Source organism: Capra hircus, chromosome 5 (assembly GCF_001704415.2).
Source record: "Capra hircus breed San Clemente chromosome 5, ASM170441v1, whole genome shotgun sequence".
NCBI classification, from domain to species: Eukaryota; Metazoa; Chordata; class Mammalia; order Artiodactyla; family Bovidae; genus Capra; species Capra hircus.
Genome location: NC_030812.1, coordinates 28388954 through 28405972, shown reverse-complemented (window position 1 = coordinate 28405972; position 17019 = coordinate 28388954). Strand labels below are relative to the sequence as shown.

At 42.9% G+C, this 17019-nt stretch overlaps 1 protein-coding gene across 6 annotated transcripts in view; it reads right to left on the bottom strand.

The window, feature by feature from the left end:
- LOC102190297 (natural resistance-associated macrophage protein 2) overlaps nucleotides 1–16399 on the bottom strand; it is a 33337-nt gene extending 16938 nt beyond the window's left edge. Inside the window, exons 1-5 of one of the 6 annotated variants that reach the window (XM_005679962.3) lie at nucleotides 16342–16399; nucleotides 4911–4982; nucleotides 3047–3198; nucleotides 2098–2223; nucleotides 1196–1315 (exon numbers count right to left, since the gene is read on the bottom strand). In XM_005679962.3, the coding sequence (XP_005680019.1) occupies nucleotides 1196–1315; nucleotides 2098–2223; nucleotides 3047–3198; nucleotides 4911–4982; nucleotides 16342–16387 (516 nt within the window). In that variant the 5' untranslated portion in view covers nucleotides 16388–16399. The other 5 variants (XM_018047764.1, XM_018047766.1, XM_018047768.1 and 2 more) reach the window with 5 other exon arrangements.

The window sequence follows — 17019 nt, the reverse complement described above, 5'->3', positions numbered from 1 at the left end:
TGATGCCAATTTCTTCTCCTTCTGTTTTACTTGACAGAAGAATGGAGTTTCCATTCATTATTTCCACTTAATTTTTTGCCTAAAAACAATCCTGAAAGTGTTAGGAGGAAATGAGGATGCTAAGATGGTCAAAATACTGTTCAGGAGAGAATAAAATACTACAGAAGAAAATATCTATTCTGACCACAGCTGAAGAGACAAAACAAACATGAAAAGGCTGGAGTCATCCTTGGTGTAATAATGCACAAGCAAGTAAAAAAAGACAGATATACAAAGGGACTCGGGGCAAAGTGTTGGAATTGGGTGTCCTATAATAAAATCTGGGATCTAATCTGGTCAAATAATCAAACAGAAAGAAATTTAGTAGTGCTAGCACACTGAGGCCAGGAAAAAAAACAAAGAAACATGACGTGTAAGAAATGTAAGAAGAAAGAGAAGCTAAAACAAACAAGTTACCAATTTTTTTTTTTGAGAGGTATGTAAGAAAAAAAAGCAGGTAAGGATACTCTCTCACAGCCAGGAAAGGAGATTAAACATTTAGGATGAAGCAGAGATAGATTAGTACTTATCTAACAATCAAGTCTCTCAAGAGTCTTCTCCAACACCACAGTTCAAAAGCATCAATTCTTTGGCGCTCAGCTTTCTTCACAGTCCAACTCTCACATCCATACATGACTACTGGAAAAACCATAGCCTTGACTAGATGGATCTTTGTTGGCAAAGTAATGTCTCTGCTTTTGAATTAGACTGCAAGGAGATCCAAACAGTCCATTCTAAAGGAGATCAGTCCTGGGTGTTCTTTGGAAGGACTGATGCTAAAGCTGAAACTCCAGTACTTTGGCCACCTCATGCGAAGAGTTGACTCATTGGAAAAGACTCTGATGCTGGGAGGGATTGGGGGCAGGAGGAGAAGGGGACGACAGAGGATGAGATGGCTGGATAGCATCACCGACTCGATGGACGTGAGTCTGAGTGAACTCCGGGAGTTGGTGATGGACAGGGAGGCCTGGCGTGCTGCAATTCATGGGGTCGCAATGAGTCAGACACGACTGAGCGACTGAACTGACTGATCAATCAAGTCAGTTTAAAGCTATCCTACAGACACTGGGTCTACCCATTCCTGCCTTAGGCAGCAACAAGTCCCAAATGTCCAGACACACAGTTACCTATGAGATGGGTGACAAACACTGCTTACCCTGGGATACTGGCGGTGACACACTTCAGCCAGATGCAGCCCAGTGACCACTCCCAGTCGAGCTGCAAGACGCTGGAGCAGGAGCCCCACAATGGTGGCCAAAAGGAGAACCCAGAGCAGCTAGAGAAGAACAAAACCCCACCATTACACTCATGAGATAACTGGTGGTTTAAGTTCGGTTGTTTGGCAATGTCAATGGGAAATAGTACACTCAAAGAGCTCTGCTCAGGAATCCAATGATCTGAGTTCTGTATCACATTCTGCACAGAACTTGCTAGGTCACCTCACACCTTTCTGAGCCTTAGTTTTTCCCATCTGCAGTTGCGCTTTTGTTCAAGGAAACTACCTGGGTAAAACAAAACTAAAAACCAACTACACGATAACATTTTAAAAAACAGATGGAAAGGGCTTCCCTGGTGGCTCAGTGGTAAAAAATTCATCTGCTGATACAGAAGAAAGGGTTCAGTCTCTCATCCAGGAAAATCCCACATGCCACGGAGCAACTAAACCCATATGCCACAGCTCCTGGGCCTGTCCTCTGGAGCCTGGGAAACACAGCTATTGAAACCTGCACATCTAGAGCCTCTGCTCTGTGACGAGAGAAGCCACTGCAATGAGAACTCTGTGCACCCCAACTAGAGAGCAGCCCCCACTCTCGCTGCAACTAGAGAAAAGCCTGCGCAAAGCAACAAAGACCCAGCACAGCTAGGAATAAATAAACAAATAAATTCTCATTCCTAGTTGGGATTAAAAAAAAAAGACGGAAAAGCACTTTTCATCTAAGTGTCAGAGCCAATACAGAATCAGCACACACCCCACAAGGTTGATATCCAACAGGCAGAGCAGAGGAGAAGTATGCTGTAAGTGTTTAAAAAGGAAAGCGGGGAAGACTCCATGTTCACCTTAAATCCAGCCACTGCTCCAGACTGCAAATCAGACTCAATGTTTCCTGGATCCAGGTAAGCAATGCTCATAAGAAATCCTGGTCCCGTGAAGGCCCAGAGTTTACGAAAGCTAAAACAAGAGTACTGTACAAGAGAGGAATACAGAACAAAATGATTATCACCTCCAGGGGAAGAATGGATATATGCATATGTATGGCTGACTCCCTTCACTGTCCACCCAATACTAGCACAATATTGTTAACTGGCTATACTCCAATACAGAATAAAAAATTTTAAAAATAATAATAAAAATAAATAAAATTTATCTTGGAGAAAAAAAAGGATTACCACCTCCAAACTCCTGGTCTAACTTGCAACAATATCAGCTTCATAAGAACAAAGGATTTCAGAAGTTGGACATGGGTGTGTCCAAGTTTCTGTTCCATTTTATCCATTCCTTATCAGCAACCTGGTTAGCTCTCTGTACAAATAAGAGCAACAAAGACCCAGCACAGCTAGGAATAAATAAACAAATAAATTCTCATTCCTAGTTGGGATGCTAAAGCTGAAACTCCAGTACTTTGGTCACCTCATGCGAAGAGTTGACTCATTGGAAAAGACTCTGATGCTGGGAGGGGCCCTTCCAACAGCCTTTCATTCTAAAACCCCAGCAATAATAACCCCTACCTCTGTGCTCAAACACTACCGAAATGGGACAAAAGGCACCATAAAAAAGGGAACATGAAAATCATGTTTTCTGGATCAAAAAATGCTCACCAGTAAAACTTGGCAATGGTTTTACAAGGACCTTGGTTTCCTTAACAGTTTCTCTGACTACAAAAATTCAGTCTTCAGAGACTGCCTGCCAGAATTGACGCTGAGGTTGCTGATCTTCAGTTGTCTAGCAGACGTTGTACATAAGTTTTCCCTAGATAATAATATTTTCCCCCAAGGACCTGTCACTAACCTCCTCCTCAGGAATGGCAATCTTCTCATTAAAGTAGGTGGTGAAGGGGTCCTCTGAGCCTGCCCCGGGGGACTGCGGAATTGAGGAGTTACTGTATGCAGGGTTGATGGCACCAAGACTGGCAGAGTCTCCATGGTCTCCAGAAGCATCTTCTGAGTTAAAACAATCGAGAAGAAATGAATTAAAATGAATAAAATACACTAATATTAAGGTGCTTGGTTCTGTCCGACTCTTTGCAACCCCAGGGACTATAGTCTGCCAGGCTCCTCTGTCCGTGGAATTTTCCAGGCAAGAATACTGGAGCAGGTTGTCATTTCCTACTTCAGGGGATCTTCCTGACCCAGTGATTGAACCTGCATCTCCGGTGTCTCCTGCATTGGCAGGAAGATTCTTTACCCACTGCACTACCTGGGAAGCCCAGTGCAGTTGGTAATATCAATAATCATCTTTAGAAGTGCTAAAGTTAAATCTTTTTAATACCTCAATAAATGCACAAGATCTACCTAACTCCATCTCAATTTCCAGTACTATATTTTAAAATTAATTTTTGAATTGGCAATACATTCAAATGTATTGGCTGAAAATTTGAGAAACACAAAAATGCTTACAGTGAAAAAGCTCCCTCTCAACCCTCTTCTCCAGTCACCAATCTCTATATCGGTTTTCAACACTAATCTCACAACCAGCCTCCCCGTAGTTTCACGCTTCTATTGTCACTTGCCAATTTTTAGAATCATTTCATTTTCTTCCCAAATCACTGATGTCCAGGGCTCAATATGTAACATCCCCAGACTAGCCTCACTGATGACCTATATCTTAACTTTTAGAAAGAAACAGGCTAACGGGACATTCTCTCCACCTCCCACCCATTATTTGGTAGGATTTACTCAAAGGATCATCCTTGGACAGTGTATCTCCATCAGGCTTCCCCAGAAATGATTAACTTACAAAACACTATCATATTTCAGGCTAAAATCTGTAGCCGCAGAGAAACGACCTAACAGGAACCCTTTGCCACCTGACAAAGGGTTCCTGTTTGGTGAAGGCCTTCAGTGGAGGAGGGGGAGGTGTCACCCTTGCGACTGAAGGGCTCACCGCAGACTAATCACCAGTGTGATTAGTCTTCCTCTTGCATTTCGCTGCTAATTTTAAATCCGGCCAGCAGGGGAGCCGGGCGAGGGTCTGACAGAAAAGGGCTAACTCACCAGAAAGTTAGGTCTGCTGAGACCATCAAATGGCTATTTTTAACCACAAAGCTCTAATCTCAGGGTTTCCAAGAACCCCTTGCAACCGCCAATTAGAAAAACAAAAGCTTTCTTTTCATAGGGAACTGACCCACTTCACCTTAAGGGACAATGAACTGAGGAGTAAATGTACAGAAAAGGAATGGAAATTCTAAAGGAGAAATTTAGAATCAGGAAGGATTAGTCAAAGCATAAAGTCTCCTGAAATACTCTACAAGGTGCTAGCTCAGTGTTTTCCTGTTCCACTCTTATCTGAAGTGTCTTCAGCAGCTAAAGCACCCCAGAAGTTTTTATACCAGGTCTGCAAGTTAGACTGCCTTTACAAGCACTACTGCTATAGAAACCAGACTTGCAGCTAATCTTGGCTCATCTCAGAACTGGAAATAAAATTGAGGCAGGTCTCTGTGGTTATAAATCCATTTTCATTTACAGCCTCGGTCACCAGGTCACCTAAGTCACCTCTGAATGGAGCAAGTCTCCATATAGTTGGCTGGGGGACAGGAGATGGTGACAGCTTTTGATGGAACAGAGGACAAGAAGGACAATATGGTACATTTTTCTTAATGGCTTAAGCCTAATTTCAAACAAAAATGAGTCAATAACACAAAGGTGTAAATTACCATCTGGTATCTTCTGTTCAGGACCCAACACCATGGTGGATACCTGAGTGCCTGAGTTCTTAGAAAAGGATTCTGGAAAATAGAGAAGAGGAGAATTAGCAAGAACAAATTAAAACAAGTTCACAACCAGTATTCTGTGACACTGTATGACTGAACCCTTACTATGCGAAAAGAATAATCGTTCTACTGAATTAGATAACCTTGAAAACAATCACAGCTTTCAGAATATGATTAAGAGATATTTACGGGGAAAAAATGAAATACTAGCAACACTTGGAAACCAAAGTGAAGCAAAAGGTATTTCAGGCAAGTGGGCAAGTAGTTTTTAAGTATCCATGGGAGACAGTGAATGGCAGGGAAAGCTGCCATGCTGCAGTCCAAGGGGTCGCAAAGAATCGGACACGACTTAGCGACTGAACAACACAAAGAAGGCCTCCACACAGAGGCTTCCAGGCAATCAGTCACCCAGTCTCCCACCCTTTACCTGCAATTAACCCAAATATTTAAAAGACTGACTTCCCACCGTTTTGATGCGCTTTTGAGGACAAAGATCTATAACTCTCTTTGATCTAACTAACCATTTAAGTTCATGTTTCAAGTTTCTGGAGGGTGGGGAGGAAGGGGGAAAGACTTCACCAGCACACTGGTAGGAGAGGGCCACTATTTCCCAGTCTCATCTTTCCCTGAGAGAGACTTCAGCTTTAAGGTTTCAGGTCTCATTCCCCAACACTTCAAAAACCGAGAGAAGAGTGAGTGACCACACTCCCCTCAAGGAGAGCCGAGGCACCAGGAGAAAAGGGCACCGACAGCAGCCCACCTGCATGTCTCTCTATCAGCAGTAAGCAACTTACCAGGGGGGACGAGGAGTGAGGGATGCTAGGGGTGAGGGGGGTGTGGTAGTGAGGGGGTATTCCCGACGTCCAGCCTCCTACTGGGTTAAGGTGAACTGGGGTAGAGGGCTTAAGTTTAAGTGGGCTAAGTTTAACAGGGGGTAGAGGTGGTATTAGTAAGCCCACTGGGCCACGGATCTATGGCATATTCTCCAGTCAACTCCACCAATAAGGTTGTTTAAAAATTCTGATCTACTGATTAAGGAATCTACTTCTTGTTAATTCTAGACTTAGAAATTATGGGAAAGGTAAACAATATTGTTAACCACCCCCCTTGAAATCCCAGTAACAACCATCCTGAAAAACTGAGGAAGCCTCCCCTTATCCATCCTTTACTAGTCTTTTTCCACTCTCGTACCATTATTGCTCTTATGTGAACAGTGCTCTACTTTCTTTTTCAGATAATCTATCAACATATTCTAGGACTTCCCTGGTAGCTCAACAGTAAAAAATCCTCACGCCAATGCAGGAGACTTGGGTTCAAGCCCTGGTAGGGAAGATCCCCTGGAAAGGGAAATGGCAGTCCACTCTAGTCTCTTGTATGGAAAATCCCATGGACGGTGGAGCTTGATAGGCTACAGTCCTTGGGGGTTGCAAGAGTTGGACATGACTTAGCGACTAAAACAACAACAAATCAACATATTCTATATCTGTTTTGCCAAATTACAGAATTAAGACCTGAAAGGGGTATTAGATTTCACCTATTTTCTGGAGTATACAACATAGCAACATCTAAATCTTGCTAATTTAGAAAATATAAACTTTCAACTCTATAGTCACCAATAAGGAGACTCTTATAATAAACAGTAGCCATGTCCTTCCTATCAGTTTGTGCTATGAGATGGTTTCGCCAGCAGATCTCAATACTGCTGACTAAATCCCAGCCCTCTTTCAGCCAGGACCTCAGCTAAATGGGACTTAATCTGACCACTCAGCAGCAGCACCACTTGAATTCCAATCACAACACAGATACTTTTACTTAATTCTAAGAAGCCAGGATAACACACAATAAACTAGAAACCACAAATCTGATCTGGGACTACAGCTCTTACAAGGGAAATCATGAGCTATTTATAAGACAACTTCCTTATACTTCAATCAGCTCTGAGAACATTATTATTAAGATTATCGGGAATTTCCTGGTGGTCCAGTGGTTAGAACTCCATGCTTTCCCTGCAAAGGGCAAGTTTAATTACTGGTCAGGGAACCAAGATCCCACAAGCCGCAAAGCACAGGCCTCTCACCCTACTCCCCTCAAAAAGAGCATTATTATTGGGAGTTCCCTGGTGGCATAGTGATGAGGACTCTAGCCTTTCATTGCTGTGGCCTGGGATTCAGTTCAATCCCTGAATGGGGAACTGAGATCCTGCAAGCCACACAGCACAGCCAAAAAATAAATAAAATAAATAAAATGGAAAGACATGCCAAAAAGTGTTGAGTGGTTATTTTTTAAAGAATAGTATTACTAATGTTATATTGTTATTATTAAGAATAACTCAAGTTTCTAACTGCTGTCCTACTCATGAAGAATCAATAAACTTCAACTACTTTTGCGTGATGACTGACACTCGGTGTCAGAAGGCACAGAAGCGTTCAGTGCATTTGAGGACGATCTCTGTCCAAAAGGAGCCGTTAAACCTTGCATCTTTAAAAAAGCAAACAGTCGAGATAGTAGTGTGTTTTTTCCCAATATGAAGTGTGAAAAGGTGACAGTTAAGTAATTTTAAACAGAAATATCTCAAGATAAAAATTTTAATAATTATTATTAGTATTCTAAGTGATTGCTCCCATAATTACTTACACAACTTGTAAAACACAAGAAGTCTGACCTTCTCTGTGAAATCTCTCTCCAAGGAAGAAAATGGGTTCTAGATTCCAACCTGTTTGCTGGTGTGTTTGCTTGTTTGTTTTGCTGCACCATGCAGCTTGTAGGATCTTAGTTCCCAGACCAGGGATCAACCTGGGCCCCAGCAGTGAGAGCACTGAGTCCTAACCAGTGGGCCATCAGGGAATTCCTTATTCCAAATTTCTCATCGAAACACTGAGTCAACAAACTGTAAGCTCCATTGCTTGCAGTGTCTAGAGAACATAACTAGGGCAAGGCATGGAGAGTCAGTACACTCTGGGTGCTGCACAATGTTAAGGTCTCCACGAAAATCCAACACCCATAGAGAAGCAGTAAGTTAATATAAGACCACTTTGCTCTCTAGGACCATACCACCAGGTCACTTCAGTCTTTAAATTATGCTAAGAAAAAGATCAAGTGGACACACAAGCAACAAGATTCAACCCTGCAGTGCTCGGACAGTTATGATTAACAAGGTGCCTTGACATTCTAGCTCACCCCCAACCACTAAGCGTCACCTTCTCTTAGAGCCAGTAAGTCTCCTCCTATCAAACAGCCATTGACAGCAGGGGGAAAAGGGCACTCACGGGTCAATGTAATAACTATTTTATCCTATTCCTTATCAAAAAAGTTGAAAGACTGTTTCATAAAATAAGAATGCTAATTACATTTTCTGTCTCAATGTCAAGAGTCTACATATCCTTTGACCCAGCAATTCCATTTCTAAGAACGCATACTGAAGAAACATTTGTACAGGAAGTATCAGCATATGCAACAATATTTCCCACAGCACTGTCTGTAATGTCAAAAGACTAAAACAACCTAGGACATTGATAGAATGGAATACCATAAACAAGGCAGATCTAAACAGATTGGTAGGAAACAGTCTCCAAGATACACTGTGAAGTTAAAGATATAATTTATAGAACACTATGCTATCATTTATGCAACAAAAGAGAAATATTGAGAAAATACACATACAGAGGAGATGCCTGAGGAGATGCCCAAGGAGATGGCCAAAACTGGTAATGCCGACTCCAAGAGGAAGGAGTGGAGGAGCCCAGACAAGGTCAGGCAAAAGGAGGACCTCTCATGAAAATACACTGTGTGCAGTTTTACAATTTAAAAAAAAAAAATTGCCAAGTAAATGCATCGTTTATTTTTTAAAAACATAAAGATCATGCAGATTTACTCAGTTCCCCAACAAACACCTCAGGAACCTTCCGTTTCTCAATGAACACCTCAGGGACCAATTCTCTCTGATGGAGCTTCTGCAGTGGATACCCAGAGAGCTGAAGCCTCAAGCTTAACTTACTACTACTTGGACTTAGTGTGCAAACAGCCATGCTCTGAAATTGTGATTTGGAAGTTTCTCCTGAATCCAAAGAAATAAAAAAGTCCTCCTCAGCAAATCCTCCGCTTCACTCCCTAATATGGGTTAAATGGCCCTCTTTCACATTCCCCAAGGCATGTGCTGCTTACTACTGTAATATCATGTTATTCTGAAAGCACTTATTCCCTGATACTACTCTTGCAACTTCTCTGCAAGTCTGAATTTACATCAAAACAAAAAGTTATATCCTCCAACACTTACTAGTTATAATAACTTATGAAAATTTAATTCACAGTAATTCCAGGTGTTCTCTTGGCATTTACAGGAACTCAAGAAGAACAATGTGAATAGCCCAAAACTGGTTTAAAAATTGCCACCAAGGAAGTGTGAAATACTGAGTATTAAATACATACAATTTCAACTTTTCCCCCCACGGCTAAAAAAATGCTTGAATTTAAACTAACATTTTTCTTAGAAAACTCTCTTACAGAGAGCAAGGGTACCCCAAACCATTTCATTGATCTTAGGAGCTGCTGCAAAGGTCTCCCTAAAATTAATTTTAAGTTTTGGAGAGGAATGTTTTTTGAACAGTCCTCTAATAATTCTCCTCGTCTTTTCCCCATTATATAAATAAAATCAGAGACAGCATTAGTAGGAAAAGAAGTTTCATAGAGGCAACCATAAAAGTGTGCATGGAATCAGTTGATTAGATAAATATGAACAGGAATGTTTAAAGCTGACTGGCAAACCCCTTCTTCTTCCTCAGCCAATACTCAGTGTTCAACATGCTGGTGACAAGGTGGAAACTGCCAGAAACAGGCGTTAAAAGTCATACTCAAGTTGTTTATAGGAGAATAAAAAGGAGTTGTGATTAAAAAAAAAATTAAAAAAAGAATTCCATTTGCTTGAAGAAAACATAAAGATTTCTAGATCCTTCTAAAATTCCCTTTTCTCAAAAAAAAAGAAAAATAAAATTCCCTTTTCTCTAAAGGTCTACTTTAAGGCTAAAGTACTTGATAATCTTACTAAACCATTATTATTAATCTAGCTTTTATATTATATAAGATGTTCTTCATGAAGGTGAGCTCCTGCCCCCGTATGATTGGGAGTCAACAAAACTGAAATATTCCATGGTTCACACAGAGCTCACTGCTGTCTGAACCTATGTTTTTTAAAAAGTATCTATTTACTTATTTGACTGCTTTGGGTCTTAGCTGAAGTGCAAGGATCTTTAGCTGTGGCATGTGGCATCTAGTTCCCTGACCAGGGATCAAACCCTGCCCCCTAGTATTAGGAGCACACAGCCTTTGCCACTGGACCACCAAGGAAGTCCCTGAACCTATGGATTTTAATCAGGAATACTACTGGCCATTTTTCAAAATGAGAAATGGTAATTTCCTCTGTTTTTCCACTCCAGGTCAATAAAGCACCCATTTCTCAGTCTTTCCATCAGGATATCCACCTAATTGATTCCAAAAATCTCCCCCAAAGTGGATGATGGGAGAGAAAAGCTTAGAAAAGTCATGTGAATTTCTAAATTATAATTGAGGATGTGAAGTTTGCAATTGTTTTTTAAATTTCGATTAAAAAATAATCCTATTTTTCTCTCATAAAAATGAACTTGATATAAAATCAACATATTGAAAAAAAAAGACAGGTTGGAAAGAGATTACATCTACTTCCTGACAGAATAACAAAGCGAAAAGCCCCTCTGGTGTTAGCGTAACAAAAAGGCCTTGAAACTCTAATCCTCTCCACGCTAGTGGGTGATATTTCAGTAAGCTGAAAGCCACACAAGCACAGCCAGTTCATAAAGTACAAACAGTGCTGCCACTGTTCAAGGCGCTTCACTTACATCACAGCCTCTCTCTCTCTCTCTCTCTCTCTGGCACAAGGTCCACAGACTGTGTTACTTTTTTTTCCCCCCATGTTACTGACTTTTTATGTCATAGTAATGATCTGAAAATTGGACACATCTCATTTAGTCTATCAGAGTACCACAATTTCAACTCACCAAGTTTGCTGTTTACCACCTGACTTAGACTTTTGAAAATCTGTTTTATGGCTGAAAGGAAAACCTAACGTGGTAAACATCTAATGATTAAGAAAGAAGAGAAAGGTTAGGCAGCAATTGGAGGAGAGAGGGGGTAAGACACCAGGGGGAAGAGTACAGTTGATAACAACATCAGCTGCCTGGGTGTCAAAGACGATAACAGTGGGGAGAAATGTGGCCAGGCTGTCAAGAAGCACTGTGCTTTTAGACAAAAATATCGCTCATCAGCCAGAGACTTCAGAATTAGAAGGGCCCAATTAGCATCTGTTAAACTGGGCTCTTCACTTTCCCTGCTCAGCCCTCTGAGGCTTAGCCAGGTTCCAAACCTCCTTGCCTGCTTACATGACAGGGCCGCTAACATCTTACTTCCAGAAACTACAGCTTGGTCTTTGTTCCGTCCAACTCTCACTGTAAGCTTTCCCTGATTTCCTCCCAATCGACCAACATTTACAGCACTATTTCCCTTTGACAGCCCAACCTGGCCTTCTGCGCCCGACACAACTATCTCAGAACACAACTCCAAGCATTGTAAAAATTTCAGAGACAGCTTTACCCTCAAGTAAGAAAGTCTATTAAACTAATCTATACCCACTTCTTGCCTCAGGGAAAAAAAAAAAAAAAACAACGTTTTGCCCTTATACTTAAGGTAGCTTTTCTCTGGCAGGAGAGAGGTATGATTACCATTAGATTACATTCAACTTATTTATTCCAATGAAAGATATTGGCTCCCTCGATGCAGACTGACCTTAACAATATTAAGTACATATTTTCCTCAAAGTTTCTTTGCTTAAAGCAAAGAAAAATTACCTGTAAAAACAGACAATATATATAAGATTCTCCAGGCCTCCTTCTACTCTTTGGAACCTGCTGAAATTTCAATAGTTAACTTGCAGCCTTTCATTACCTAGGAATTTTATAGACACTCTATTATTAGTAATAAATGGAACCAAAGCAAACAAAAATACCCACACAGAATGACCTACTAGCAATAAGAACAAAGACAAGACTGAGAACCCTAATTTCCCAATCTAAGTTTTTACTGGGAACTGATCCCTACATTAAAAAGTGTAAGTTACTCTGATCTTAAATTAAAAGTGAAGATGAATTAGACAATAAATATATTTTATCATTCCCGGCCAACTCTTTGACATTCCATTCTGATGTTACAGTTTATAATTCATATTTATTGTTTTACTATATCCATGATATTCCTGATGATACCTGGAGGGCTCTTCATGTCTCCAGGGGCCAAAAAACGTTAACTGTTCAACATACGTTTGTTAAATTATCAAAAGACTAAATGGCATTGGATGGCTGAGACAACAAGGATCTCAGTCTCCCAACTCCTCATATTCTGCACATTCAAATGCTCCCTGTCCTCTTTTCCAAAATATTTATTCAAACCCGACTCACATGATAAAGATGACAATATTAAAGAAAAAGGCTTCCCTCTCTGCCTCAAGCACTCAACTCTTTAAAGATATCACTCCCTGTCCTCCTTATTAAAGCACAAAGGTTTCACAATGTTCTCCACTTGCACAAAGCCGACATCAAAATTTCAACACTATATAAATACTAAATTGTCTTAATAAAAAGCTAGCAAACAGGCCAGCATACTTTATGCAGTAAGCCATGTTCTTTTTTTGTAAATCCAAAGTTTCTCATTTAGCGATTAGTTTCCAATTCTGCTACCTATGTAAACAGCAGTTTTCTTGTAGAGGGAGAACTGCAAGACAGAAATGTCTTCTATTAAAGCCTTCCAGATAGTATCAAGAGAACCTCAGAGAAACTTCTAAACTCACAGAAAGAGCCTAAGTCTGTCAGCAGACATTTCTATCTACATACACAATAAGGAGATAGTGGCTAAAGATGTCTTTGATTTCACAGCGCTCACCCAAACTCTTAGAACTAAAAGTCAATTATTAATAGAAAAGATGCTGCTTTGAGAACACCAGTATGTAACCTCTAACCATCACTTCATTGAGTCAAAACTGATCCAAGGACTTCCTGGGTGGTCCAATGGTTAAGAGTTCACTCTCCAATGCAGGGAATGTGGGTTTGACCCCGGGTTGGGTAACTAAGATCTCATGTGCAGCGGGGCAACTACTGAGCCCATGCCGCAGACTCAGCGCATCTCAGCTCAGTGCATCTCAGCTGAGACCCAATGTAGCCAAATAAATACTAAACAAAAGAAATAAATATTTTTAAAAAATGAACCAAAGCTGCTTAGTTCTGTGTCGTATTCCAAGGGATCACCGCTGATTTCCTAACAGTAGAGTAAGACTTGCGTCAAGCTTCCCCATTCACTAATAAGTGCAGCCAGGCTGCCCAGAAATTCCCCGCCCAAGTCCCATGGCCATCCCGGAAATTTGAGGAACCAAGTGTGCTGCAATCATGGCCTTTTTGGTAGTGGGTCCAAAAAAAACAGTCTGTAGGCCAAGACTGTAAGTGAAATATTATTCAATGAAAAACTAAACAGCCAAAGAAGTTTTCATTTACCCAACACAGCTATCATGGACAGGCAGTACTCCAGAGCTGGAGTTTCGAACCTGACTTAATGATAAACACCCAGCAGAGAGTCTATAGTCACAAGAATGTGAATGGAAAACAGGCCTAGGGGTTCACTGGCAATAGGCTCAGGGGATTCTGAACAAAGAATAATAAGGTCAGAATTCTTTTAGTGTGGAATCTTTTAGGGGAAAGAAGGCACTTACTTACAGGTAATATTAATAATATTAATAACAAAAGCTCCTACATGCTAGGAACTGTTCTAAGCACCTTATGTGTATTAATTCATTTAATACTCACCACCATTTAATACTCTTTAAGATACTATCAATTCCCATTTTAAATATGTGGAAACAAAAGAACAAAGAGCCTAAGAACCCTGCTCAAAGGTTTAGAGAACCAAGAAGTGCTGCAAACTAGTTGGGGTTCAGATTCCACAAGAATCAAGGGAGAAACACAAGGTCCCCTAGTTGCAGCAATATTCACTAGAACTATGGCCAGCAAAAGTTTCTGGAAACCTGTCTCCTCTTGCCTCGCATTCCATAGAATTTTTGCTTTTGCTTTTTTCTTTAAAGAGGTGTCACATTCCCTTAACTCCATCACACTTCTTTTGAAAGCAGTGGACGGTATGAGAATATCTTCACTTTACACACAGGAAAACTCAAGTCCAGGTTACTCAACTTCTTCAATGATGCTCTTTGAAATAGCCTGATATATGAAGAGAATTGGGGGAAACCAATTGAAAACAAAACAAACAAAAACCAAAAACAGAACATCCAAAAGTAAACACAGCTGTAACAGCAGGAACCTATGAAACCGAATAGATGTCGAGCAGCCAGCCACCCTTCTCACACACGGAGTGCGACAACGCTCCTACAGAAGTTCCTGAGCCTGGAGGCTGCACAAACCGCCCTAAAACCGATCTACACACCAGGACTCTGCGGTCTGTCCAGGCCCTTCACACGAAGAGGCGCTTCTTGGATGTCGCCTGTAGTAAAATGAATTCTTTCGCTGAAGTGCGGCGGCGGGAGGCCCAGGGAGCGGACGGGGCATCAGGGCTCCGAAGATAAGGAGGCCGAGGGGACCTTGCCCCGCGTCCGTCGGCCTCTCCCGCGGCGTGAAGCGGGGTCGGCAGACCTTCGACCACGGGTCCCGGGACCGCGGCAGGTCCGCCCAGGGGTTCAGCCATTTTCTCTTGAGGTCTCTTTAGGCCGCGGCGGGGAAGGGACGAGGCCCCTGCGACCTCCGGCGTTCGCTTCCCGCTCCCCTTCCCGGGGCCCTCCTCTCGCTCTTCCTTTGAAGAATGCGGCTCCGTCTGAAACCCGCGTCCAGGCCCTCCCAGCCCGCGCCGCCCCTCGCAAATCCTCCTGGAGCCCCGCACGCCAAATACTGGCCGCGGCGCCTGCTCCCAGGCTGGCCCTCGAGCCGCCCGGAGCCCGGGAAAGCGGGGCGCCCGCGTGACCCCTGACCTGGCCCGCTCCCCACCTTACCGGCTCCGCAACCACCTGACAATCCGTCCCGGCTCCAGCGGCTCCATATCCCTGGAGCCAGCGCCACGCCAGCCTACCCCCTACACGCCCCGCGATTGGCCGACAGGATCGCAGCCGCACGTTCCTATTGGCTGGACTCTCCATATTGGCCGTAGCGGCCAACGCGCGTGCCAGGCTGACTACGGATCCCGAGTCTCCGCCCACTCCAGGCTGACTGGGGGCGGGGCCACGGAGGTCTAGGCGGGAGCTGTCTGCGGCTGAGCTAGTGCTGGAGCTCGTCCAACCCACGCTGTGTTGTGGAGTCTCCCACCCAGCTAGCAACCTGCGGACGAGTACGTTTCCTGCTGTAGTTCGCCGTGGCTTCGTTAGGCCCTGGAAGACAAGATCATTGCTTCTGAGACACGGCTCTATGAGAGTTCCAGCTCCACCTCCCGCCCCCAAAGCCGCATCATAGTATCTGCTGCCCCACCAAGAGCACCCCACAGCTGGGAGGAACCGCGAAGCATCAGCTAGCGCAGCCAGTTCGACTGCATCAGATGCCCTACTCCCAAGTCTCGGCAATGAATTGTTTTCCTCTCTCCTACTCAGCTGCCTCGCTTCTTCTCCCAAACTTTATTTTCCACCTACCCAAAAGCAGTCCCGCTCCATTCCCAGTTTCAATCGCACATCCCAGAGTCTTCTCTGAAGATGACGACCAGGCTAGTGGTGCTTCAGAAAGGAGAAAATAGTTTGACTAACCACCCTAATTTTCTACAATGTCCTTTACAGCTGCCAGAAACAGTCTTAGACCCCTCTTTCTCCCGGCCCCCACATCGCCCCCATAACCGCTTTCCTTAAAGGTAACCAAGCTTATCTAACCAAGTCATAGACCTAGAGAAGAAAAGCATAAAACCTTCCAACATCTTTCTTCGTGTAAAAACTGCTAGGAGAAATTTTTATTAGTTGATAAAAGAGTCCAAGAGAAGAGAAAAGGAGAGTAAACTGCAAGAAGGAAAATCCAAGTAAAGTACAAATTCAGGGACCAAAAAAAACTGATCTGAGCATCATCAGTGATCCGATACAGGCTGGTTTCCATACCGAATTTCTCCTAAGGAGAAAAGAAAATGTGCAAATTAGTTCTGAAAATCTCTCTGCAATACGTATGGGGTGTTTCAGAAAGGCTTGATGAAGTCCCTCCAGAACAGAACCTTTCCTTTGGGAACTTCTACTGCAACTAGAAAATAAAATGGCTGGAGCCTCCTTATCGCGTTCCAGGTCTGCTCTGGTGGGTAGATTCCCTGGGCTATTATATGCTCATTGCTGGCTACTTACTTAGCTCACACTGTGGGGCTGCCTCCTCCTTAAGCTGTTTCTTCATTGTGCAGGCTCGGTCTGACTCCCAGCGCTGCTCCTGTCTCTTGCCTCTATATATGGAGACAAGTGCGCCTCCCCTTGGTTAGACAGGCCCCTTACCTTGCTCTGGGCAACACATTGTTAAAGACACTGCAGGGAATTTCGAGAAGCAAACCACACCCTTCAAAGCATAATCAAATTTCATCTTTGACCTGCCATGAAAAGGAAAGCATCATATATCTGCCACTCCTGGACATTAAGGAACAATTAATTGCATGTGAAAACTTTAATTCTAAGATTTCATCTCTGTCTTATTTCACGGGGGCTCGAGGCAAGCCTGTGTGTCCCAGTGGTGGAAAGGGGTGGAGTAGGAGGAATTGCTTTCCTTCCCAGATGCCACCCCCACTTGGAGTGAAGCTGGTTTGGGCACTTGAACCAGGATTGCATGTGTGCTAGGACTCTGCACCCCTGAGACGTAAACTGAAACCACTTAACCCCAAGCCTGACAGTCCATGATTATTTTCCACATAGGTACGTGCAGTGCCAGTGTAATTATAGGAAGTCTCAGAGTATGGGTGAAAACACCACCCAGTCCATCCCTTGAGATCTGAAGAACCCGCTGGCATCAGCCAGGTCAATCAGTAATAAACAGGCGGA